General features: G+C 42.0%; 1 protein-coding gene across 3 annotated transcripts in view; it reads left to right on the top strand.

Moving 5' to 3' along the window:
* Positions 1-1,802, top strand: part of ARHGAP27 (Rho GTPase activating protein 27) — a 71,566-nt gene extending 69,764 nt beyond the window's left edge. For all 3 annotated transcript variants that reach the window (XM_027872780.1, XM_027872783.1, XM_027872781.1), the window contains 2 exons: positions 207-312; positions 510-1,802. In XM_027872780.1, the coding sequence (XP_027728581.1) occupies positions 207-312; positions 510-687 (284 nt within the window). In that variant the 3' untranslated portion in view covers positions 688-1,802. The remainder of the gene's footprint in view (positions 1-206; positions 313-509) is intronic.
* Positions 1,803-26,250: the final 24,448 nt, after the last annotated feature.

Raw genomic sequence — 26,250 nt, 5'->3', positions numbered from 1 at the left:
CAGCTTCTCTCATCCCCTCTGGGTTTCTTAAGAATGCCTTCCCCAACCCCGTCCTCTAAGTGTCAGGAGGAAACTGCAGAAGGAAAGACCTTGCTAAGTTGAGAGTGGGAATTCAGCTCTTCCTTGCACCAGATAGAGAACAGTTTCCAGCCCAGACCCTCCCGACTGAGTTCTGCTCTCTCTCTGTACCCATACCCTCACCCCAGAACTCCAGGATCAGGCCCAGCGGAGCTGCTGCATCCGGGACCTGGTGCATTCCCTTCCTGCCCCCAACCACAACACCATGCGTCTCCTCTTCCAGCACCTCTGCAGGTGAGGAACGGTCTTTCCTCTTTTATTGGGGGCGGAGGGGTGGGCAACTCAGAGGGGTTAACCCTTCAGCTCTGAGACACCGGGGCTTGGCATACGAGCTCAAGCTCTGCAGAAGTTCTCAGTGGGGTTAGGGGGAGCCCCATGTCCCCATCCACAGCTTGTCTTTCCACCCTGATCCCCATGCCTTCCCTCCTCAGGGTGATTGAGCAAAAAGAAAAAAACCGCATGTCTGTACAGAGCGTGGCGATTGTCTTTGGGCCCACGCTGCTGCGGCCTGAGTTTGAGGAGGGAAGCATGCCCATGACCATGGTGTTTCAGAACCAGGTGGTGGAGCTGATACTCCAGCAATGCAGAGACATCTTCCCCCCATGCTGACCCAGCCCTGCCGGAGGCCAGGACACACCTGGACAGCGGGATGTAGACAAGATGGGGCGGGAGGGTTGAGAAAGGGAAAGGGAGGGATCAATTTAACCAATAAATGGAGAGAGTTTCCTTTGTACTGGGCTTGTTGTCCTGTGGCTCAGCAGGGTAGGGGTCTCTAGTGGGTCTTGGGCACCCAATTTGGTAGGAAGGGGGAGATAGCCTGCATCACCCTGCCCTTCCCAAATCTCTCCTCCCCCTCAGTCCCCTAGTGCAGAAAGCTGGGCTTATGGGCTTCAGAGTTGGAAGGGACCTTAGACATCATCTTGTCCAGCCCCCTCACTATATGGATGAGGAAAGAGGTTGCCTGGGGCCAATGGGGAAACACCCATTGAGTGATTTACCAAGATCACTTAGGTAGTGGTATAGAGAGAGGTGAATAGAAAGAGACAAAGCTGGAAGCAGAGAGGGGGGTCAGGCTGCAGGGACCTGAATGCCAGAAAAAGGAGTTTGAATGTTATTTGGCTGGCGGTTGGGAGCCATTAACTTGAGCAGAACCACATAACCCACCGAAGGAGGAAGACAGGTTTCCAGGTTATTCTTCAAAAACAAGGTGTTCCCAGGTGCTCATGGTGGCCTTCTGACCTCCGTGAGTCCAGGATCTCCCAGCCCACATAGTCCTTAAAAGACAACCATTACAGAAATGAGTGAGCATCCCATGCTTCACCCTGGAGTTGAGTTAAGACTGGCCAAACAAGGACAAATGGAAAATGAGACAGCTATGGAATGAAGCACCCCGATTTTAATCTTCAGGCCATGAGGCTCACAGTCTTTATCTGTGACATTGCATCATTTATTCTGCACCCCTATCAAGGCAAATTCCTTGCCCTTGACCACCATTGAAGGGACTTAGCCCTGGGGAGTCCACAGTGACCCCTGGTGATCATTTTAGGTAATAAAAAGGATCACAACCTTTATATGACCAGCAGTTAGAGAGCTGTATGCTCAGGAAGTAGAGTCCATGAATCCTACTGCCTAGAAGAAGCCTGCAGTCTTAAGTCAGTGGATTTGAAATTTTTTTGGTTGCTTATGCCTATCAATAAAAAAACAGTGGGTAAACACACTGCCAATATGTGTGTATTTACTTCTTTGCAAATTATATACATGAACTGTACTGGAGAAGCAGCCTTAGCTTAGTGGGTGGGCACCTGGGTTCTAGTTCATAACTCAAGTTATGGCTGCGTGATCTTGGGCAAGTTATTTAATGTCCAGGTGCTCAGAGTTGCCAAGAAAATGCCAACCTGATTGGGAAAGAGAGTTTGAGCATGTGGGAGTTCCCAGTATTATTAACATAGGTCTAACCTTTATTCCCACTATTGTACTGATAATGATGTATGTTATAAAATACAAAACAGACATTTAAAAGGAATCAATGAGGAAATCCTATCTGATCCTAAAGTCAACATTAAACTGCCAGAGTTAATTATAATTAACTGAGTAATGTTCAATAAACCTGGAAGGGTAGGCTATTGTCAGTTTGTGAAGGGCGAAGGAACAAGCATTGATTTTTGTTGTTCAGTCATTTTTTCCATCATGTCTGACTCTGTGACCTCTTTTGGGGTTTTCTTGGCAGAGTTTTATGGCACGATTTGCCTTTTCCTTCTCCAGCTCATTTTACAGGTGAGGAAACTGAAGCAAAGAGGATTAAGTGATTTGCCCAGGGTTACACAACTAGTAAGTGTCTGAGTCCAGATTTGAACTCAGGTCTTTCTGACTGTAGGCTCAGTGCTTTATCCGTTATATCATCTAGCTGCCCAAAGTGCCTACTATATGCCAGACACTGTAATAAATGCTTTCCAAATATTATATTTGTGAGGTAGGTGCTGTTATTATCTTCCATTTTACAGTTGAGAAAACTGAGGTAGACAGAAATTAAGCGACTTGCCAGGCTTTCACAGCTAGTAAATGTCTGAGGCCATATTTGAATTTGGACCTTATTGACTCCAGGCCCAAGGTCCCGTCCACTGTGCCACCTAACTGCCTGAAGGACTTAAAAAAAGTTAAATAGAGAAGCTTCTATTTTATTCAAGAGGCAAGAGGGTCCTTAACCAAAAGAGTGACATCTCACATGCGTTTAAGGAAAAATCAGTAGTTGCAGAGGGAGGAAAATGAATTGGAAGGAGAGACACTTGAGGCCAAGAGGTTAATGCAATAGTCCAGGTGAGAGGTAATGAGGGCCTGAGCAGGGTGAGTAGAGAGAGGGAGACAGGTAAGAGAGATTGGGAGTTGGAAATAAAAATGTTTGGCAACTAATTGGATATATGGAATCATTCAGTCAATAAGCATTTATTAAGTGCCTACTGTATGCTAGGCATGGTGCTAAATGCTGGGGCTCCAAAGAATGGTCAAAGTACCAGTCTGAAGGAGCTTGTAGTCTCAGACAGTCTATACAGGCACTAGCATTAAGGTGGGATTGGGAAAAGATTCTGGTAGATTTTCAGGTGGGATTTGAACTGGGACTTGAAGGTTGCCAGGAAAGCCATTAGGTGGAGATGCGGAGGAAGAGTATGGGAGACAGCCAGTGAAAATGACTTGTATCTGGGCCCTGGGATGCCAGATTCTCTCCTGGGATAGAGTGTCTTGTGAAAGGAATGATGGGGGAGGAGTGAGGTGTAAGAAGAATGGAAAAGTTTGGAATGCCAAACTAGGATTTTACTCTTAACCCTAGAGGTCCTAGGGAGTCACTGGAGGGAGTATAAGGAGCTGAGGATGACCCCAAGTGCAGACACAGGGCCTTGAAAGCTGCCCCCTACAGTCATGCCATGATTGGGCAGCTAGGGCTGGTGGGAGGAGGGAAGTGTCCTCAGAGGCACCTGAGCAGCCACGGTGGGGGGCCTGATTAGTAATGAGGTTGTAATTGCTGTAGGGCAGAAATTGGGAGCCTGAACAGGAAGAAGAGGGAAGAAGAAGGGAAAGGTTGGTGAGTCTGTGCTAGAGACAAGCCCTATGATTGGCTATCAAGGAGGAGGGCAAGATTAGACCCATTTTTTCATCTTCTGATTGGTTGATCATTGACACCATTGGGGTCAGGCCATGGCCTTAACTTTAGAAACTGTATAGAGGAGAAGTCAATGAGAACTCACATTTCTGTAGTACCCAGTCATTGTTGCTGCTCTGTCATTTCAGTTGTGTCTGACTCTCCGTGACCCCATTTGGGGTTTTATTGGCAAAGATTCTGGAGTGGTTTGCCATATCCTTCTCCAGCTCATTTGGCAGAAGAGGAAACTGAGGCAAATCGGGGTTAAGTGACTTGCCCAGGGTCACATACCTACTAAGTGTCTGAGGCCACATTTGAATTCAGGTCTCCCTGACTCCACTGCGCCCCCCCCCCCAGCTGCCCATGTAGCACTGTACCTTCCTAACAACAAGTCTATGAGAAATAACTCCCATTTTAAAGGGACAACAGGAACTAGAACCCAAGACTTTTTATTCCGCATCTTTCTACTAAACAAAACAGTAACAACATGAGACAGTGTTATGGACCAAACAAGTTTCACAGGATTGCTGCTTTGCCAGAGACACAAGGGTCTCCTTTATCCGTTATGCTTCGGTTTTCTGCTGCTATTTTCTCAACTCTCTCAGAACAGGGACATCCAAAACTGCAGTCTAACTGCTTTTTACTTTTTCTTGATGTCTCATGGAATCATTAGCTTCCACTTGCCCAATTCTAATTTTTAAAGAGCTGTTTTCTCCAGTGAACTTTTATACCCCTTTTTCCATTTGGCCAATTTTACATTTAGGGAGTTCTTTTTTTCAGTGGACTTCTGTGCCTCTTTTTCTATTTGGTCAATTCTGTTTTTTAATATGTTATTTTCTTGAGTATTTTTTGTGCCTCCTTTACCAAGCTGTTGACTTTTTTTCATGATTTTCTTGCATCACTCTCATTTCTTTTCCCAATTTTTCCTCTACCTCTTTTATTTGATTTTAAAAATCCTTTTTGAGCTCTTCCAGGAACCCTTTTTGGGCTTGTGTGCAATTCACATTTTTCTTTAAGGCTTTGCTTGTAGCTGCTTTGATTTTGTGGTCTTCTTGAGGTTTGTGTCTTGATCTTCTCCATGGTAGCTTTCTATGGTCAGGTTCTTCTTTTGTTGTTTGCTCATTTTTCCAGTCTATTTCTTGACTTTTAACTTTATGTTAAAGTTAGGCTTTGCTCCTGGAGAGGAGGGGGTCACTATTCCAAGCTTCAAGTTTTTTTATGCTGCTGTTTTCAGAGCTAGCTCTAGGGGTCTGAAAGTTTTCATTTCTTCCAAGGTGGTATGATCTAAGGAGAGGTGTGGTCACTGCTTTCCTGACCTGTACTCTGGCCTGTGAGTGACCACATGCACTCCTCTCCACCCTGAAACTGTGACCAGGGACCTCCCTCCCCCATGGTCACAAGCACCAGTACGCTAATACTCCTTTTCACTGTGGAACCTCCACCTGGAACTGTGTATGGGCAATACCTCCAGTGCTAGCAAAAGAGTTCCCTGGAATCTCCTTCTGGGTACTCATTCACCCCACTTACTGTCTGTGTGCTGGGGGCTCTGTAAGCTGCTGCTGCCACCAGTTCAGTTGTCTCCAAAGCCTGCTGCTGGCTCCACAGCATGTCCTGCACTGCGCCTCAGGTCCAGCTACCACCCTGGTGAGACATGCCTTTCCTGCCAACCCCCTAAGTTGTCTTCAGCTAGAAAATTATTTCACCTAACCTTTTCTTGGTTCTGCTACGCCAGAATTCAATTTGAAGCATTATTTTAACATTGTTTGGAGGGGGAAAAACCTGTCAAGGTAGCTAGGTGGCACACTGTGTAGAGCCCCAATCTTAGAGTCAAGATAGATCTGAGTTCAGATCCAACCTCAGACATTAGCTTTGTGACACTGTTCAAGTCACTTAACTTCTGTCCATGTCAGTTACATCACCTATAAAATAGGAATAATAATAGCACCTACCTCTCAAGGTTGTTGTGAGTTTCAAATGAAATGATAACTATAAAGTATTTAGCGCAGTGCCTGGCACATAGTATGTACTATATAAATGTTAGCTATTATTATTATCATTATTATTACATGAGTCCAAATCCAGCCTTAGACACTTACTGTGTGTGACGCTGGCAAATCACTTTACCTCTCTATACCTCAGTTTCCTTAACTGTAAAATGGGGATAATAATAGCACTTACCTCACTAATATTATTGCTTAGTATAGTACCTGGCACATAGCAGGTCCTTAATATGCTTGTTCTCTTCCACTGTAAAATGAAGAAAATAATAGTATTTACCTCATAGGATTGTTGTGAGGATCAAAGAAGATATTTATAATGCACTTAGCATGGTGTGTGGCATACAGTAAGTGCTTAATAAATGCCTATTCTCTTGCCCTTTTTCATCCTTAGTGCTAAGCATTTAGGGTCTGCTGTCTCTACTTCTTAAAAAAAAATAAAACCTTATGAACTAGGAAATCATTGATCAATGTGAACATTCTCATACAAAGAAGGCCAGAAAATGGGGATTGTGTGAAAATGTGACTCTACTATATGTAACTTACTTGTTCATTTGGATGTGTTATAAATTTAACATTATAGTACCAATGTGGTCCCTCTTGTTGATGTCCTCTTTTGAACCCTCCCTTCTCTCGTCTGTGTATTTTTAAATGTTTCATTAATGTTCTTTTCTTTACTTTCTCTTTTTTTCATCCCTATCATTACACTCCCTTCCCACCCCTCCACTTCCAGTAAAAGCACTCATAACAAATGGATAGTCAAACAAAATGATTTTGTGTTGTAAATGCCATGTCTAGAAATGTGTGTCTCATCCTTCACGTACGGTCCATCAATCCTCTCCAAAAGGAAGTGGAGAGTGTGCTTCATCATCATCTTCTGGAGTCATGATTGGCTATTGAATTGATTTGTGGTCTTAAGTCTTTCAAAGTTGTTTTCCTTTATAATAAATGGCCATCAAAAAACTAGGTCTCCTGGTTCTTTCACTTCTCTCTGCATCACTTCATACCAATCTTACCATACTTCTCTGGACTCAGTGCTTTCATCATTTCTTATGGCGTTATATTCTATTCCATTTCATTTATATTCTATATTGATGGGGAAATAAATGGGGAAAGAGCAAATGGGAAATTGTCCCTTCATTTCACCAAGACTATGGTGTTTCCTTCTGGAAAACTTCCATAGAAAGTAATCTGACTTGGAATAACCAGTTCCAGAATTGTGGAAAGGGACCACACTAGATCCAGTTCTGACACCCCTACCCTGACAGTGATTTGGGAGTCACCCTTACTAATGATACTGATGGGAGCTATCCCATGAAACATCAGACTACTATGAGTTTTAATATCCCCATAAACAATGTCCCAAACTACACCATGAACACGCAGCTGACCCCATGTCAAATCTGAAGAGGACTGTGATTTATCAGCAAACTAAAATGCTCAAACACAGTTCATTGATGCCAGCGGTGGTCGTGTATTCCAACCATAATCTGTGAAGTCAATTTTTTCTCCCTGAATTACTCTTTTCTTTTGGGACTCTATTTACCACTAGTTTCTTTCCCTACTGTGATCCTTCTCTTTTTAGTAACTGGATGTTGTGATTGATTGGTTTGGATAAGTGAAGGGAGATCTTGCAGGAAGAGGGTCTCTAAATTCACTCTAAATTTGGGGCAGTTAGTTGGCACAGCAGATGGAGCTCAGGCTTAGAATCAGTAATACCTGAGTTCAAATGTTACCTCAGATACTTAGCTGTGTGATTGTGGGCAAGCACTTAACCTGTGTTTGCCTCAGTTTCCTCCTTTGTAAAGTGGGGATAATAATAGTGTCTACCTCCCAGGGTTGTTGTGAGGATCCAATGAGATAATAATTGTAAAGTGCTTAGCACAGTGCCTGGCTCATAGTAGGTACTATATAAATGTTAGCAATTATTATTAAATTTGGCTGCCTGGCTCCAGGCTTAGTCATGAATGGAATATATAGAAAGCATATGAGCTTCAGAATCATGATATAAGTGACAAGATGAAGTTTAGCATCAATGGGAAGCCAAGGCACAAAAAGTATGTGATGAGAAAGGATATATCACATGGCTTTTCTCATAGAAGGAGTTTGGTAGGATACCTTATTTCCCTATTTTTACAAATAATTTGTGTGTAGTGGGGGACTGGCCAATGAGGATCCAATCCTTAGAGCATATGCAGAGATGACCTTCCTGGTAGATCATATAGAGTGCACAATATTTTCTACCCACTGTCAATCCAATATGTCGGACTTCGGGGAGACCATTTCTGGCCATGAGCGACCAAGGAGTTGATCTACGGTGATGAGTTTTATAATTGACTTTCAGAGATGGAAGGAGTTTGAATACTAAACACCAGTACAAAAGGATCAATACTGCCTTCCCCCAGCCCCTTTTGTATTTTGCAGCTTTCAGGTGAGGAAGAATTGCTGTGGATTACCAGGTCAGGAGAATGGCTTCACTGACTTATTTTCCCACCTGGCTATCATGTGTCTATTAAAAGAAACCCATGGCACCCTTTGTTTCTTGTATCTCTTGTGTTTATTCTTTCTTGATCATGGGTAAATCTTGAAAAGATTGGAAGACCTATCAGAGGTCTAGCCACAGTAGCCCAGTCCAACGAGAAACTAGGCTTGAAGAATGACCCGCTTGACCCAGCCCAGCCATAAGTTAATTCAGGAGCTAAGACATACTAACTTGCAGGCAAGGGAGTGATTCATCCGTTGGTTACACCATGCACAGAAATGAACTTTATGAAAACTATGAAGGAAAAGGGCCAATGACCAAGAGGTACTCCTCGGCCACATGTGTTTCTTATAGGTGTTTCTTTATTACTGTGCTCCACGTTTGTTCCCACTCTCTCCAGGGAACTTTGTATATATTCAGGAGGAAGTATCCTCAAGGTTGGTGGGAGTTGAGGGGGAGGAATGGGGAGGGGAATATTTTGAACCCACCACTTTAAGTCTGATGGCATTCTCTCCAGGATTGTACGCAGAGGAGAGAGTTCAGCCTTGGTTTGTGGAGGAGGGAATGTTTTTTGCACTTCTGTCTTTTCTATACTTTTTTAGTAAATATCCTTTTGCAAAATCTATCTGATATCAACTGCTTACTTGATATTGGGATGATATCAACTAGTTAATGATATTGAGGGAACCACACTAGATGAGTACTGTGAGCAATGGGGACCTAGCTTGCCAGTACAAGTAAAGGTTGGGAGAATGAGCCCAGAGGGTGCTACATATATACAACTGGAGGTGATTGTTCTTTGAATGTTAGATAGAATTTACTCATCAACCCAAATGGCCTTGGATTCTTTTTTTAATTGGGAGTTCACTTGTTGCTTGTTCATTTTTTCTGAGATTGGATTATTTATCATCTCTATTTATTGTTGTAATAATGTGGGTATTTTATATTTTTGTAAACATTCATTCATTTCATTTCAGTTATTTTGTGGGCATATAATTGGGCAAAATAATTTCTAGTAATTTCTTTTATTCTCTCCTTATTTGTCATGAGCTCATAATTTTCAATTTTTATATTGGCAATTTGGTTTTCTTTTTATCAGATTAATTAGCTAATTAATATTTCTTTTATTCATTTAAAAAACTCCTAGTTTTATTTATCACTCTAATAGGTTTTCTTGTTTTCAATTTTTTTCTCCTGTTTGCTTTTCAGAATTTCCATTTTTGTCTTTATTTGGAATTTCTTTTATTTTTGGCTTTTCTTATTTTTTTAGTTACAGGCCCAATTCATTGATCTGTTATTGCTCCATTTTGTTATTGAAAAGTGTTTAATAACGGATTCCAAAAATTCTGGTATGATAACACTTTGTTTTAATTTTCTTTAATGCAGTTATCTATGATTTGTTCTTTGACCTAACAATTCTTTTGAATTAAATTATTTAGTCTCCACTTAAGAAACCTTTCATAAGATGTCCTTTATTAATTATAATTTTGATTGTGTTGTGATAAGTATGTGTTTTGTATATCTACTTTTCTGCATTTGTTTATGAGATTTTATTTTATATGTGAAATTTTTACCCTAGCACATGGTGAATTTTTGTAGATGCCACATATAACTGAATATATTTGCATAGCCTTTTTTATTCTCCTTTGGTAATCATCAGAGATCTGTAATATATAATGTTTCTAAAATTCTATTCAAGCCTTTAACTTCTTTCTTCTTTATCTATGATTCTATGATACTATCTTTTAAAAAAAATTATATCTCTCCAAGTGTCAAGAGGCACACGGAGTTCCCAAACTATTATCCTTTTTTTCTCTATTTCTCCCTGAAATTCAATTAACTTTTGCTCAGGTACTTAGATGCTGTGCTATTTGGTGTACAGAAGTTAAGTATGGATATTATTTCTATACCCTTTAGGCAAAATCTAGTTTCCTTACTTATCTTTTTTATCCATGTAAATTTTTACTGTTTCCCTGTCTGAGATTTGTTACACCAGCTTTTTAAATTATCCAGAAGCATAAGAAATTCTATTCCAGATCCTCACTTTAACTCTGGTAAATCTTTAGAAATGTTTCATGTGTGTTTATTATAAACACTGTATTCCTGCTTCTTCTTTCTAATCCTTTCTGCTATCCTCTGTTTTTTTGTTTGTTTGTTTTGGTGAGTTCAGCCCAATCACATTTACTATTGTGATTGTTAATTATGTATTTCCCTCCATCATATGTTTTTCTCTTTTTCCTCTTTCCCTCCTAGCCCTTCTTTACAAAGAAGGTCATGTTTTCAGGGAGTTCAGTGATTCTTAAATTCTCTCTTACTCTGTTTCCCAGGTTGTTGTTGTTGTTTTATAGATAACATATTTTTTTCCTATTTTTTAAAACAATCTTTTGACTTTGTTCAAACATTTCTTGTTGTCTCATGAGGATGATGAATTCTGTTTGTTCCACTCTATTTTTCAAAGAATTCGCTACTTGGGTAAAGTTTTCCCTTTCTCTTCTAAGCTGTTTATTCTACTTTCATTTTTTTTCCCTCCCGGACTCTCATTTCATCATGTTCAGCATTTTCTTCTGTTTACTCATATTCTCAGTCTCATTTCTTGGTCTAGCCTTCTGTGCTCTGTCCAGCACACTGTGCCATTCTTATATGGGTTCCATGGTCCTTGCCTGGTTCCATTTTCTCCATAGTTTGAGTGCTGCTACTGCCGCCAATGTGGATGGGGTGACTGGTATTGGGCCCCACCCTCTGACTCAATCCCTGGTTTTTCTCTTAGTCTCTTGGTGTCCCACTGTTGGTTCAGGCCTCAGTTACTCTGTTTTTTCCTTCTCTTTTCATAATTCTTTTTTTTTTCAGCCAAAGACAAGGTTTATTAGAACATCTATCCTATTGGGCAGACTCTTAAGGAGTTTGAATGTTAGTGAGTATTGGCTAGATTATAAGAATCTGAGCTCTTTTCATAATTCTTAATTAGGGTTTGGTTCTCTTCTCTGTTGTGGTCCTAACAAGCCTAACAAAATTGAGGGTACCGGAAAACAAGTTGGTCTCAGGCCTCCTCCTCAGCCCTCCTGGCGCTAGCACCTACCCATAGCGCCTAATACGGGGCCAGGCCCTGTTCCAGGCCCTGTTCCAGTGATCTATGAGGATAGTTCTTCCTTCATGTTCTGACAGACCAGGGCCTGGATCTGGCTTTAGTCACTTAATTATTGGAGCTGGTGTTCGCTTGTGATAGCTCAATGTGCTGTCTGGCTCCGGGCCCCTTTGTGGCAGTGTGGGCTGGTTTCCTGACCTCTTCCAATTCCACATTTACCTGAGCTGGCGCTGGCTTGCAATGTCCTCGTTCAGAGCCCTGACTGGCGTCAGGTCCCTTTCTGGAAGTTTGCCCTAGCTCCCCCTCACTCCCCCACCCCCAGTGGCTTTTGGCTCAATTTCAGAGCTGATTATGAGAATCACACTGGTTTCCCTAGCCCACCTTCTGCTGCTTCCCTGTTTACCAGAGCTGGCATTAGATTCTCTGGACTGGAGGGGAAGCTTACTTCTGCTTCTCTTCAAATTTCTTCATCATTAGTCTTTCTGGGGGATGCTTTTAGATATTTTCCAGAGTCTATGTGGGAGATCTAGGCTTTTCTACGATCCTTCACAGCTGCCATCTTGACTGGAAATCTCTTGCCGCTACTTCTTCGTTCTCTGCAAGAGGAAGAGGGAGACCATGCCCTGTTTTTGCTTTTATCAAGGTCAGGAAGGGACAAACAGTATTGGGGGCTTCTGGAAATACTGCCCCCCATGTACTGATCTGGCATGGGATGAAATACCCCACATTGTATAGTGACTTAAACCAATACTACCAATTCCAAATCCAGCACTCTCCACCACACCAGCTTGGAGGTGCCAGGCAGAGGAATCTGACTAGGAGAGTCAGATAAAGGAAAGGGTTGGTACTGAGGCCAAAATGGGTAAAGAAACAAGGAATAGGAATATAGTTTCCCTACCCAGACTCTACCCAGTGAAGGAAAGTAAATGGTGATAGCCCTAATCTCTTCGAACTTATACCTCCAGAACTGTATCTCCTCCTCTCTCTCCTTGCCATAAATTATTAATTGAGAAATTTAATGGTCTTTTCTTGATCCCTATCCTCCTTGACCTCTCTGCAGTATCTGACCTTGTTCAACACCTCTTCCTGGTTCCCCTCTCTTTTCTTTGTTCCATGTTACTGCTTTTTTCTGGTCCTCTTTCTACCTGTCAGACCACTCTTCAGTCTCCTTTGAAGGTCCTTCATCCAGGTCGCACACACTAATCATGGGTGTCCCCTGAGGCTCTGTCTTGGGCCCTTTCCTCTTTTCTCACTGTACTTGGTGATCTTATTAGCTACCATGGTTAAACTAACATCTCTATGCTCTTGACTCCCAGATCTATATATCCAACTCTAATCCTGAACTCATCTCAGACCATCCACTGCCAACAAGACATCTCTACTTTAATGTCACATGGACATCTCAAACTCAACATGTCCAAAACAGAATTTATTCCTCTGCCTAATTTATTATCTTTCTCCTCTTCCCAATTTTCCTATTACTGTTGAGGGTACCACCATCTTTCTGCTCATCCAGGATTGGAATCTCATTGTCATCCTTGACTCCTCACTCTCACTCATCTCATATTTCCAGTCTGTTGTCAAAAATCATTATTTTTACCTTCACAATATCTCTCCCATATGTCCCTTTCTTTCCACTCACCAGCCACTGTCCTTGTACAGACTCTCATTATCTCTTGCCTACACTATTGCAACAGTTTTCTAATTGATCTTCCTACCTCCAGTATGTCCCCACTGCAGTCAACATCATGGGTGCTCAAAGCGTGGTCCAACAACCCCTGGGTGTCAGGGGGATCAGGAATTTCTGAGACCCAGAGGGTCATTAAGGTCAAAACTATTTTCATAATAATACTAAGTCATTTTCCTATTAAAATATTCCTCCCTTTTCCAACTATATATCTGTGTGAGGCTGAACTTTCTTCATATAGTTCAACCAAAACAACTTTTGAATTGATTGAATACAACAGATTGAATGCAGAAGCAGATATGAGAATCCAGATGTCTTCTATTAAGCCAGACACTAAAATGACTTTCAAAAATACATAAACAGTGCCATTCTTTTTACAAAAGTTTTTTTGTTTTAGAAATTACAGTTATTTTCATGACAAATATGTTATTTATGTTCATATGTAATAGATTATTTTTATTATTTTTAATGGATTAATTAATTTTTTAAAAAATTATCAATTTTAATTTTAATGTGATAACTATCAATAGTATAGCACTCATAAGCAAATGAGGCAGCTAGGTGGCAAAGTGGATAGAAGTAGCAGGCCTGGAGTCAGGAAGACTTATATCAAAATGTTTTGAAAATACCCTGTTTCCCAGAGCTAAGGTCCAGCAAGCAGGCTATGTCCTGAGCCTGTCATAACTATAATCCTTGGCGCTGTGGATGATCTCACTCTCTGGCAAAGTGTATTGTACCAGGTGTTCACTCCGTCTATTTCCCAGAGTCTTGAAAGTCAATATCCCTGGCATCTCTAATATGCTCACAATCCCTGTTCCTTGTACTGTACTCCTAGTCCCATCACAGAACTCTGGTTCTGTACCCTGTGGAGTAATCACAACCCCCAAAACTTGGGACAATACTGTTCCCACAGGACCCGTGAGAACAGTAATTCAAGACCTAAAAATGATTATGTCACAGTCCAGCCCACTTATGTATATAAGCATTGCTTGTACCCCAACATGTTAAGCCCTCCTTCTCAGGAGGGGTGGGGCTTCCTTACATGCAAGTCATTTTCTTCACTCTGAAATAAATTATGCCGCTACTTTATGTGCTGATACACTTGCCTCTAGCCTGCTCTGTTTGGCTCTGGTCATTCCCAGGTTAGAGACCAGTCCAGTTTGGACTGCATTCAAAATTCTGTTGACATTTATCTTCCTGAGCTCAAATCTGGCCTCAGACACTTACTAGTTATGTGACCCTGGGCAAGTCATTTAACTCTGTTTGTCTCAGTTTCCTCATCTATAAAATGAGCTGGAGAAGGAAATGGCAAACCACTCCAATGTCTTTGCCAAGAAAACTCCAAATGGGGTCACGGAGAGTTGGACATGATTAAAATGACCTGAACAACATAAGTAAACACTTTTTGGAGTTCTTAGTAATTATTAAAAGTGTTAAGGGCAGGGGCAGCTAGGTGGCATAGTGGATAGAGCAGCTGCCCTGGATTCAGGAGGACCTGAGTTCAAATCCAGCCTCAGACACATAACACTTACTAGCTGTGTAACCCTGGGCAAGTCACTTAACCCCATTGCCTAGCCCCCCCCCAAAAAAAAGTATTAAGGGGTCCTGAAACCAAAAAGTTTGAGAACCACAGCTCTACATGGTAGATCAAGAGAGTTTCCTTAAGCAAAGATCTGACCACATCACTCAGTAAACTACATCCATCTCCAGGATCAGATATTGAGCCCTTTGTCTGTTATTTAAAGCCCTTCACAACCTGGGCCCTTCTTATCTTTCCAGTTTTTGTTTTACACTTTGCTCCTCTTTGTGAACTCTCTGATCTAATTGCACCGGTCTCCTTGCTCTTCCTCACACCCCACACTGCATCTCCTGACTCCTACAATGTTCTCTCTCCTCACTTCTGCTCCCTGACTTCCTTCAAGACTGAGCTCAAAACCCACTTTCCACAGAAAGCCTAAGTTTCACCAATCCCACCTCCCTCTCACCTCCCCAACCCGTCCCTTTTCTACTGAGATCACCTTCCACTTAGACTGTGTGCACTGGATCTCATATGTTCACAGTTGTTTGCATGTTGTCTCTCCCATTACTATGTGAGCCCCGTGAGAGAAGGGACCATGTTTTTCCCTTTATTTTTATCCCCAGAGCTTAGCACAGTGCCTTGTACATAGAAAACACTTAATAAATGCTTTTTGACTTGACAACTTTTATATTTGTTCTTTTTTTTAAAAAGTGTATACCTTATTTTTCCCAATTACATGTAAAGACAATTTTTGACACTCATTTTTTTTTATTTTGAGTTCCTCCCTCCCTCCTCCAACTCTATCCTCCCAGAGAGAGTAAACAACTTGATATAGGTTAGAGATGTGCAATCATGCAAAACATATCTCTATATTAGTCATATTGTGAAAGAAGACACAAACCAAAAGTAAAAAACAAATAAATGAAACACAAAAAAATAAAGGGAACATAGTATGCTTCGATTCTGCATTCAGACACCACCAGTTCTTTCTCTGGATATGGACAGCATTTTTCATCATGAGTCCTTTGGGATTGTCTTGGATCATTATATTGCTGAGGAGAGCTAAGTCATTCACAGTTGATCATTGTACGATATTGTTATTACTATGACTTGACAAGTCTAGTTGAGGATATGGGCAAGAAAAATACCATAGTGATGGAAGAGAATTCACAATTCTGCTGCTTATTAGCTGTGTGCCCTTGAAAAGGTTAGTTTCCCTCTCTCTGGCCTTCAAGTTTGTCTTCTATAGAATGAGGGCATTATTAGACTTTCTCAGATCCCTTCTGGGATCTTCTCAATTCTAGACTTACCTCATCTTCTCCATGGCCCTGATCAAGGGGGGGTGTATGTGTCAGTGCTACTGCTGGGAGTCATAAAGGATTCGATACAATCTATGCCCAAGGGGACTGCGTGGGCACCAGGGCCTCTTGGGATTCTCCAAGCCACTCCACTGGGTCTGTCTCACCGGCAACCATGGAGGAACCAGGACAGAGAGAGAAAGGGCCAGTAGAGGGCATTGGAGGCTTTCTTTTCAAAGAGGTTGCAAGGCCTGATAAACTTTGGCTCTGAATTCAGTCAATCTCTTTGCCTTACTAGGACAAGGTGGGTGTGGAAAGAAAGTGTTGTAAGAGGCTTAATGGGGAGGAAAATGGTCACTGGGGGGAAGGGGAAAGATTTGGTCTGATATGCCCTCTAATGAGGTAATGGAAACCAAGAGTGCTGTTCCCTAGCTGGGACAGAAGAAAGCCCCACCTCCCCTTATTATTATAAATAATTCATTAATGCACAAAATAATTTTGAGCTAGGCAGTGCAAACTCTATTATCTCATTTGTACAAATGAGGAAACAGGCTCAGATCTGAGGTGGGATTGGGACCCTGATATTTTTTTACTAAGCCAAGCTTATCTCCAGTCTTTGCTTTGAGGAGGTTGTAGGAGGCAGTGGGATGTAATTGGGGTAGTCTTTGCTAGACTGTTGCAGGTGCTGTGGGAGATGCAAGTGGAATGATGTATTCCCTCTACCTCTAACACCCATTCTATCATGGAAGGTTTACAAGAGGAAGAGGCCTTTGGACTGCAGCAGGGGTAGCTGATTCAGCTTTGGGGAAGGAGACATAAAAAGAAGGGAATGGGTGTTTGGAGGAATCCTAATGCCTGCACACTCCCAGAATTTTCTCTACTCCAGTTATGCTAGAGAACCCTCTTCACTCTTCACACTGGGCACACTCGCCCATGAGAAGAAGACCCTTCTTCTTAGTCTTCTTTGCTGGGCCACCATCTATAGCCCATTGAACATGCGGTGTATTCTTATGCCATGTCCTAGATTCTCTTCTCATCTATTGTCTTTTGTTGTCTTCATTCTGTTCTTTTCAGTTCTCTCTTAATGATCTCTTAATTTTTAAAAAAAATTTTGGGGGGGTTAGACAATGGGTCTAAGTGACTTGCACAGGGTCACACAGCTACTAAATGTCAAGTGTCTGAGGCCAGATTTGAACTCAGGTCCTCCTGACTCCAGGGCCAGTGCTCTACCCACTGCACCACCTAGCTGCCCCTTGAGGATCTCTTTAGATCCCATTGATTCAATTGTCTTCTCAATTCCGATGACTCCAAGATGTCCACTGAGCTCTAATCCCAAATCACCTTACCAAAGATTTATTGAAGGGACAGCTAGGTGGTACAGTGGATAGAGCACCGGCCCTGGAGTCAGGAGGACCTGAGTTCAAATCTGGTCTCAGACCAGAGACTTGACACTTACTAGCTGTGTGACCCTGGGCAAGTCATTTAACCCCAATTGCCTTGCCAAAAAAAAAAAAAGATTTATTGAAGATTTTCAACAGGAAGGCATAGGCTTCTCAAACTCAACAGGTCCAGAACAGTTATCTTTTCCCCTAACCCTATACCTTTTGAAGGCCCCATCATCCTCCACTCACCTAGGCCTGCAATCTCAGTGTCATGCTCACTTCTTCCCTCTCACTCACCTCACATAGCCCATCAGTTGCCATATCTGTTCATTTCTATCTCCACTCCATCTCTTGTATCCATCCCTTCTCTCCACCAGTACAGCCATCCTGTTATCGCAGGTCCTCACCACCCCTCACTTGGATTCTTGTAATGGCTTCACTTGCATCCCTGCTTCACTCTTTTCCCCACTTCAGTCTCATGTCCACCCACAGCTGCCGAAGTGATTTTCCAAAAACAACTCACTCCTCCACTCAATAAATTCCAGTGCCTTCTCATTAACTTGTTCAGTTGTTTCAATTATGCCTGACTCTTCCTGACCCCATTGAGGTTTTCTTGGCAGAGATACTGCAGTGATTTGCTATTTCCTTCTCCAGCTCATTTAACAGATGAGGAAACTGAGGCAAACAGGGTTAAGTGACTTGCCTAGAGTCACATTGCTAGGAGGCATCTGAGACCAAGTTTGAACTCATGAAGATGAGTCTTCCTGACTCCTGGCCTGGTGCTTTGTGAACTATGGTGCCACCTAGTTACCCTTGCCATCTAGCTGCCCTCTTGGTTCTAATCATTCTAATTCTTTAAAGGCCCTACCACATAACAGAGTGACATCAATATGGAAAAATGCATCTAATGCACTAATAAGTGCATTAGAGATTTACAAAACAAAAGGCTGTGTGAGGTTTGATCAGGAAGCTTGTGATCAACCGGTAAAATAAAGAAGGTTTCTTGGTGTCATCCTTAACTTCTCACTCTATTCCCACCCCATATCCAATTCTCAAAGTATAAAGCTTTTTTTTTTTAAAGAGGCAATTGGGGTTACGTGACTTGCCAAAAATCACATAGCTAATAAGTTTCTGAGGCCAGATTTGAACTCAACTCCTCCTGACTCCAGGGCCAGTACTCTATCCATTGTACCACCTAGCTGCCCCAAGACTTTTTCACACTTAAGTGGAATGCCATTGATTGATTTGATTTGATCAAGATAAATTGCCACTAGGTTAAGGATTGAGTATTTTATTACTTAATCTAGGTAGGGTGAGGTAATTTTATTGATTTGTTCAATAAATCCCTCCCCTGCACACTTACACATAAGAGACTATTCCAGGGAATGATCTTAATTCTCTGAAACTAAGTCTTATTTAAAGTGACCAAATTAAGAATAAAAATGTCTTTATTTAACTCAATTCAGAGACATGTCTCTGTTCACCTTTGACCAGATGGAACAAGGTATCAGGTTTCATGAAGAGATTTTCTCCTATGGTACGTTGTCATTAATATTACCATTGTTCCATTTGATAAATCAAGAAACCCTGAACTCAAACTATGAGAGTGTTTCACTTTGCTTTGGATTTTTGTCTTTCGCTCTGGACCACTATAAAATATAAGTGGAAATCGCTTGGGATGGGATGGAGAGAGGGAGTAAAGAGACAGAGAGAAAGAAAGAGACAGAGAGAGAGAGAGAGAGAGAGAGAGAGAGAGAGAGAGAGAGAGAAACTCCAATTAGTTCAGGGATCTCTGCCAATTTGAGAGTCTCTCCAAGCAGAAATGTTTGGATGTTAATAAATTATCTCTGACAGATTTTGGCTTAAAACGCGGACTACAGCATTCTTTCACAAGAGGAAATGGAGGCATTGGATGCAGATAACTTTTAAAAAATGTTTGTTGATATCTTTTATTTTTATATCACTTTCATTTCCATGTATATTCTTCCTCCTTTCCTCTTCTCTCTAGAGAATTATCTCTTGTAACAAAGAAGAAAAAAGAGAAGAAAAAAAAAACAGTTCAGCAAAACTAGCCATGGTATAAGTCAGGATTAACAGTCTATGAAATGTTCTGCCACATAATTCTTCCTGTAGCCCACCGAGTGGGATGATTGGGTGGAGGGGAACAGGGAGGAAAGGGCCTTTTTTTCTCCCCAGCCCAAACAGCTTAGAACCCATCCATGTACCAGAGAGCCTGGAGTTGCTATTACTGTAGGGTGTCTTTCTTCCCTGACCTTCTTGCCAATACCCCTTTCACATAACCTCTCCCTGGATGAATATTGAACTTCCCCCACCCCCATCCCTGTTCGAGGGACCTGTTCCACTTGGACCCTCAGATCTACTCTCGCACCCTTGACACTGATATACATACATATATCCCCTGTTGAAAAGTTGGAATAGGATTCTCTACTTATTGATGGAGATCAATGTCCTACGTTTGCATGAGGGGCAGGGCAGAGCTGTTGAGGAGGGAGAGAGGAGAGAGCTCTTCAATCTCTTCCAATTGCTAAATCTCTTTGGGCTCTACACTCACTTTGGGTGCTTCTGGCTTTGTTCACTCTTTTGTTGTTGCTCTGTTGTTGCTACTGCTGTCTGTCCTTTGTTCTCAAAGAGTACCAGGACATCGGGAAGGTGATGTCGTGACTTGCAAGTAAATTAGATTTAAGTGAGCAGGGCTGCGCAGTCACCAGCCTCACTCTCTCCTCTGGAGCCATCTGGATCCGGTGGCAAGACAGAGATCAGGATGACTGGAGATAGCTCCGCTTCTGGCTTTGAGACAGACCATGGAAGATGCTAACCATACTTCAGATTATTGAAGGAAAAGATTCTGGGAAGAAGCTGACACAAGAGGAGCTGGCAGTCCCCATCATGTCCCTATCCCCGGCTTGCTACACTAGAGACTTTGGGGAGCTTCCCCTTGGGTGAAATCTGGGATTCTCTTGGTTTAACTGAATTACCTTCGCTCTCAATGAGAGAGCTCCTTCACTCTATATTGTCTAATCTATATTCTCCTATGCATACTTTTTCTGATTTGTTTTGCTACTGAATTGGATAAATGGGTTTCTTGGCTAATTTCTATGTGTGTTCATTGTGCAACTGCTTTTTCTGGGGAAGGGAGTTAAGCCTTGGATATAAAATGTAGGTCGCCCAAATTAATGAACAGCAATCAGAAATTAGATTGAACCTGAAAACCACATCTCATCAACTAAAAATATTTAAGGGAGCAGATAGATATAATTCTAACCTAGTACTGCCTCTCTGAGGAGAGCAGCAGTGGCCAAATTTCTGTCCCCCAACCTTCTGTTTCCTCTCCTGGCAAGAATTAAAGTCTTCCTTGGGGGCAGCTAGGTGGCACAGTGGATAGAGCTCCAGCCTTGGAGTCAGGAGGACCTGAGTTCAAATCTGGCCTCAGACACTTGACACTCTTACTAGCTGTGTGACCCTGGGCAAGTCATTTAACCCCAATTGCCTCACCAAAAAAAAAAAAAAGTGTTCCTTGGAGAAGGGTAGTGGGGAGAAGAGATTAGGGATGTCTATTCTGCTTCCCTTTCAGTCACACAATGACACCCCCGTCCTATACATGGGAGACAGCCCTCACAAAAGGTATGCTAACTAATGTGACAGATAACAGTAATTAGACTTATACTTCTCAATGCATGCAAAAAAACTTGCAAAAAAAATCAATACTTGCAGACATCAACCCTCTAGGAACAAAACACCAGCTTGATTCCTAGAGGTCCCCATAAGCATGCTTCATGCCAATGCTGATCATAAGGTTTCCTTTCTGACTAGGCGGAGGCCGTGTGCCTTCTCCAAAGTGTTGGTTTGGCAAATTTCTGTCAATCCTGAGCCAATGCAGGATGCTTAGATCTCCAAGGGCAGGTAATACAGAAGTCTGTCCTAATCATGACCCAGGAGCAGATTGATGGCTGGGACCACTGTTTTTGCAGTTTGGCTAAGGACATCTATAAATTACATCTGAATTCTGATTGGTGCTCAATTACCTGTTGTTCATCCTTCGTTTGGAAGAGGACCAATGACATCACGGAGTAGTCTTAACTAGGTCATGAATTGAATTTAACAGAGGCAGAGGGGCACAAAGTTGTCAGCCTTACTCTCTCTTCCAGAGTCATCAAAGTTCAATGGCAAGACAGAATCAGTACAACTGGAGCTGGCCTGTGATGCAGGAGATGATCTTGGCATCTTTGATGTCTGACCAGGCTCTAAGCACTCCACAGCACCTGCTTCAGCTGTCTTCATGGCTGTTAGAACAAATTGTTCTCATTGGCCCATTCTGCCAGAGGAAGTCTTCACATGCTTGGGGAACACATCCCCCTAACTCACTGATGGGTTAGAGGCCTGTCAGTTACCTTCAGCCTGATTTAACCCATCTGCCCAGTCAGTTTACTGGGGTATGGCTGCTGCACATGCTGCAGCTTCACAGAGCCACAGGTGAGAGTCGTGTGCCAGGTAGACACCAAAGGTAGATGAGCAGCCCTGAAAAGTGCTCGGCAAGCCCTCACACCAGAGGTACTAGTGCTCCTGAATACCCCATGCACCCCAATTACCTAAGCTTATGATGAAAGGAAACTATCAAAGTTTTAGTTTCCTAAAGTCATTAGCAAGTGTTGTTAATTATTTTCTAGATTTAAGACAAATGTCATTAGTAATTGTTTACCAAATTTGAGGAACACAAATAGGTCATTAGTAGTTGTCAAATGTGAAGGACATACACATCATTACCAAACTAAACTATTCAAATCTTTTTCTTTTTTATTAATTTAGTTTGATTTATCAACAATCACTTCCATAAGCTTTTGGGTTTTAAATTTTTCTCCCCCTCCCTCCCCAAGATAGCGTGTAATCTGTTATAGGCTATACATATACATTCCTATTAAACATATTTTCACATTAGTGATGTTGTAAGGAAGAATTAGAACCAATAGGAGGAACCACAAGACAGAGAAAACAAAACAAAACAAGAAAAAAATAGCAAATAGTATGCTTTGATCTCCATTCAAACTCCATAGTTCCTTCCCTGGATGTGGATAGCATTTTCCATTATGAGACCTTTGGAGATGTCTTAGATCCTTGTATTTTTGAGAAGGGCTAAGTCTATCAATATTAGTCATCGCACAACACGGTTGTTATTGTGTACAACATTCTCCTGGTTCTGCTCATTTCACTCAGCATCAGTCCATATAAGTCTTTCCAGGTTTTCTTGAAGTCCACCTGCTCATCATTTCTTATAGCACAATAGCATTCCATTACATTCATATACTACAACTTGTTCAGTCATTCCTCAATTGATGGGCATCCTCTCAATTTCCAGTTCTTTGCCACCACAAAAAGAGCTACTATAAATATTTTTGTACATGTGGGTCCTTTTCCCATTTGTATGATCTCTTTGGGATATAGCCCTAGAAGGGCTATTACTGGGTCAAACGGTATGCAGTCTTATAGCCTTTTGGGCATAGTTCCAAATTGCTCTCCAAAATGGTTGGATAATTTCACAACTCCACCAACAATGCATTAGTGTCCCAATCAAATCTTTTTCTTATTACAAACAACTCATATACCAACCACTCAGTCCCAAAATGGAGGCTTAAAACAAAATGTAGTTGTTCATCTTAAGTCAACATAATTATTCCCACCACAGCAGGGCCATTCTAGGTCCCCCTGCCTGTGAAGTGGATATGGCTACTCGCACCTCTTGGATGAGCAAATTTAAAGCCATCTCCCCTCCAGATGTTCATATGAACTATTTGTACCTGACCTGTGGTAGAGCCTTCCAAGCTCATATTGCTCTGATCAGCCACAGTTGGACCCACTGGACCTTGACCCTAACACAGTGATGTCATTTTGGTCCTCTTCAAGAACAAAGGACAACAACCAACCAATCTTTTGGATGGACAGGGAATCACCAACTACAATCCTTCATTTGATATGGAGGACCTCCAAGCCTTACCATGCAGTGTGCCTTGTTGCTGCGTCCTAAGGTTGTTCAGGTCTTACTGAGTGCCTCTTAACTAAGCCCTTCGGACCCTAGGCAGTGTCATATGACTTGCTTATGGACCATAAGGATCCCAGGGCCTTTCCATTCACTCTACAAATGCACGCTTAGTACTTCCAAGCTTTTCTATGCACCCTGCAGTTGAACTCTCTTATATGTGCCATTTTACCTAACTGGAATATGAGCTCCTTGATAGCAAAAACTATCTCTATTTTCTAATTATATCCCCAGCACTTAGTGCAATGTGTGGCAAACAGTGATCAATAAATCCTTTTTCATCCGTTCATTGGTAGTTATCCACCTCTGAAAAAAAAAAAGGGAGATGCGTAAATAACTTTTTTTCAAGAATTTCATCAGTGAAGTAAAGGAAAAGAAAAATAAAAATATGGGTCTCTCACTAGATGGAATACAATGGTCAAGGGAAGTCTTTTTTTTTTAAAGAAATCAGTAAACCCGACTGTTTATAGACAGATGGGAAGGAACCAGTAGTGATGGAGAGATTAAAGATGTGTGAGAGAGGGAATGACTATTGGAGCAAGGTCCTAGAAAAGGCAAGAAGAGATGAGGTCAAGGAATTCACCTTTGTGTAGAGTAGACATATCTCATCTGTGACAAGAGAAACGATACCCAGAAGGCTTGAGGAATGAATGGTGGAAACCAAGAAATTTTACAAGAGATAACCTCAACCTTCTCAGTAAAGTGAGAGGCCAGGTCATCCGCTGTTAGTATTGGGGTGTGGATTTGCTTGGTGAGGAGAGGAAAGGAGAAAAGGTTTGGAACCACTATGGTAAATGAGATAAGGAGTGATTAAGTGTAGGGCCCATATGAGGGTATGGACCATGAATCATGAATCCATGATTCTGTAATGTCACGCAGCTGTCTTTAGGATAGTTTAGGCTTGAAGTTTTTGCTGTTGTGTTCCCTTCATTATCCAGAACCCTTCAAAGTCTCCCTGTATTTACCACCTACGAAGTCTAGGATTCTCAGCTCTCTTCAAGGACCCTCTGTTAGCTGCTCTACCTGCCCTTCCCTTCATCCCATCTCAGCGACCATGTTGAGTCTGATTTCAGCCAATTCTAGTAATTTATATAACACCTTAAAGTTTGTGAAGCACTTTCCATACATTAGCTATTTCATCCTCACAACTCTGTGAAATAGATGCTATTATTAACTCCATTTTGTAGATGGGAAACCGAGGCTTGGTGATGTTGAATGGCTTGCCCAGGGTCATAGAGCTAGAAGATCATACAGCTAGTAGAAGTGTAAGGCAGGATTTCACTCTAGGTCTTTCTGATGCCAACTCCACTGCTCTATTAGCTGCACCATAATATCTTTCTGCTTATCTAATCTAATTTGCTCCTTGCCCAGCCAGTTTGCTAATCTCCATGTTTCCCTCTGCCCAAAGGATGTTTTTCTCTGCCAAGTTAAGTTGTAATTGTTCAGTCATGTTTGTGGCCCCGTTTGGAGTTTTCTTGGCAAAGATAATGGAGTGGTTTGCCATTTCCTTCTCCAGCTCATTTTACAGATGAGGAAACTGAGGCAGACAGAGTTAAGTGACTTGCCCAAGGTCACAATCCAGTGTATGAGACTGGATTAGAATTCAGGATCCTTCTGACTCCAGGCTTGGCAATCTGTCCACTGTGTCACCTAGCTGTCCTTGCCCCCTTAAGACCTAATTCCTAACCCCTCATCCAAGATTTCCCTGATTAATCTTGCTGCTAGGCTGATGATATCATTAAGTCTCAATACTGCACAGATTGATTTGTGTGTCACTTTTAATTTTTTTAATTTATTTAAAAATTGTATTGCCACTGTTAGTTTTTATATCATAATCATTTCTAGATATACACCCCACAGTCCCACTATTACTTAGTAATGTTGGGAAGAAAACCAGTCACGTAAAACAACCTACACAGTCACTCTGTCTGACATCTTATATGACATTCCACATCTACAATCCTTCATCTCACTGTTTAAAGGAAGAAATTACACTTCCTTATCTCATCTCTGGGGCCAAAACTAGCTGCTACAATTTTGTGTGCTGATTCTACCACCCTCTGTCCTGCCATCTCCTTTGGGCATGTGAGTACCCCAGAGATGAGAAACGTGATATCAGACCCTTAGCCTTGCTTTCTATTCCAAACAGCAGCCCTGGGGAACATACTATGGGCCTGTGGTCATCCTCCTGACACCAACCTCAAAGGTCAGGGATATCCCCGAAGGCATCCCAGTTCCCATTAATTACCAACCGGGGAATCTGTCATCCATAAACTTAAAGAAAACTCACTTCCATTTTCAGCTGGTAATGCTTTTCAGAGGAACAAGTTCCTTAAATTGTAGAACCTTCTGGGTGAAGAAATGACATTTCATTGGCCTGACCTTATTGCCTTCAAGTTTCAAGAGGGAAGAAGAAGTGACACCCTGGTATTACACATACCACCAAATCTGTGAAGCCTACCCCGAATCATTTGGCCCAAATCAGAAGTGACTGTTCCCTCCTCTGGCCCTCCTTCTGGATCTCTTTGCATTTTTTCATATTTTGCCTTGTATAATAACAATAATTATAAGCATATACTTCTTCCCTTCCCCTGCTACACCCTGCCTTTTAAATGCTCGGAGTTTGTTAAATGAGATCATACCCCAACCTGCATGTGAGCTTCAAGAGTTCAGTTGTCCATACATGAATTTGCCAGCAGCCGATCCTGGCACGATACCAGTGACCGGCTTAAGAGTAAGCTACCAGAAGTTCAGGGTCCCTATTAGAGCTGGCCAGCGGCTGAGATGGTGAGGAGTGACCTGATGAAAACTCAGCTTAGCAGTGGATCAATGTTGGCCAAGAGGGAGTGACTTGTCCATTGGCTATGCCACCTTCAGAAGTCAGTTTGGTGGGGTGAATGCCTTGAACCAACTGTTGAAAGTTTGAGCCTCCTCAGCCCAGCAATGGGGGCAGCTAGATGGTGCAGCGGATAGAACACTGGGCCTGGAGTCAGGAAGACTCATCTTCCTGAGTTCAAATCTGATCTCAGACACTTCCTAGCTGTG

Source organism: Vombatus ursinus, unplaced genomic scaffold (assembly GCF_900497805.2).
Source record: "Vombatus ursinus unplaced genomic scaffold, bare-nosed wombat genome assembly UNPS02014801.1, whole genome shotgun sequence".
In the NCBI taxonomy this organism is placed as follows: Eukaryota; Metazoa; Chordata; class Mammalia; order Diprotodontia; family Vombatidae; genus Vombatus; species Vombatus ursinus.
Note: the sequence above shows the minus strand (reverse complement) of the source record. Positions and strands in the feature narration are given on the sequence as shown.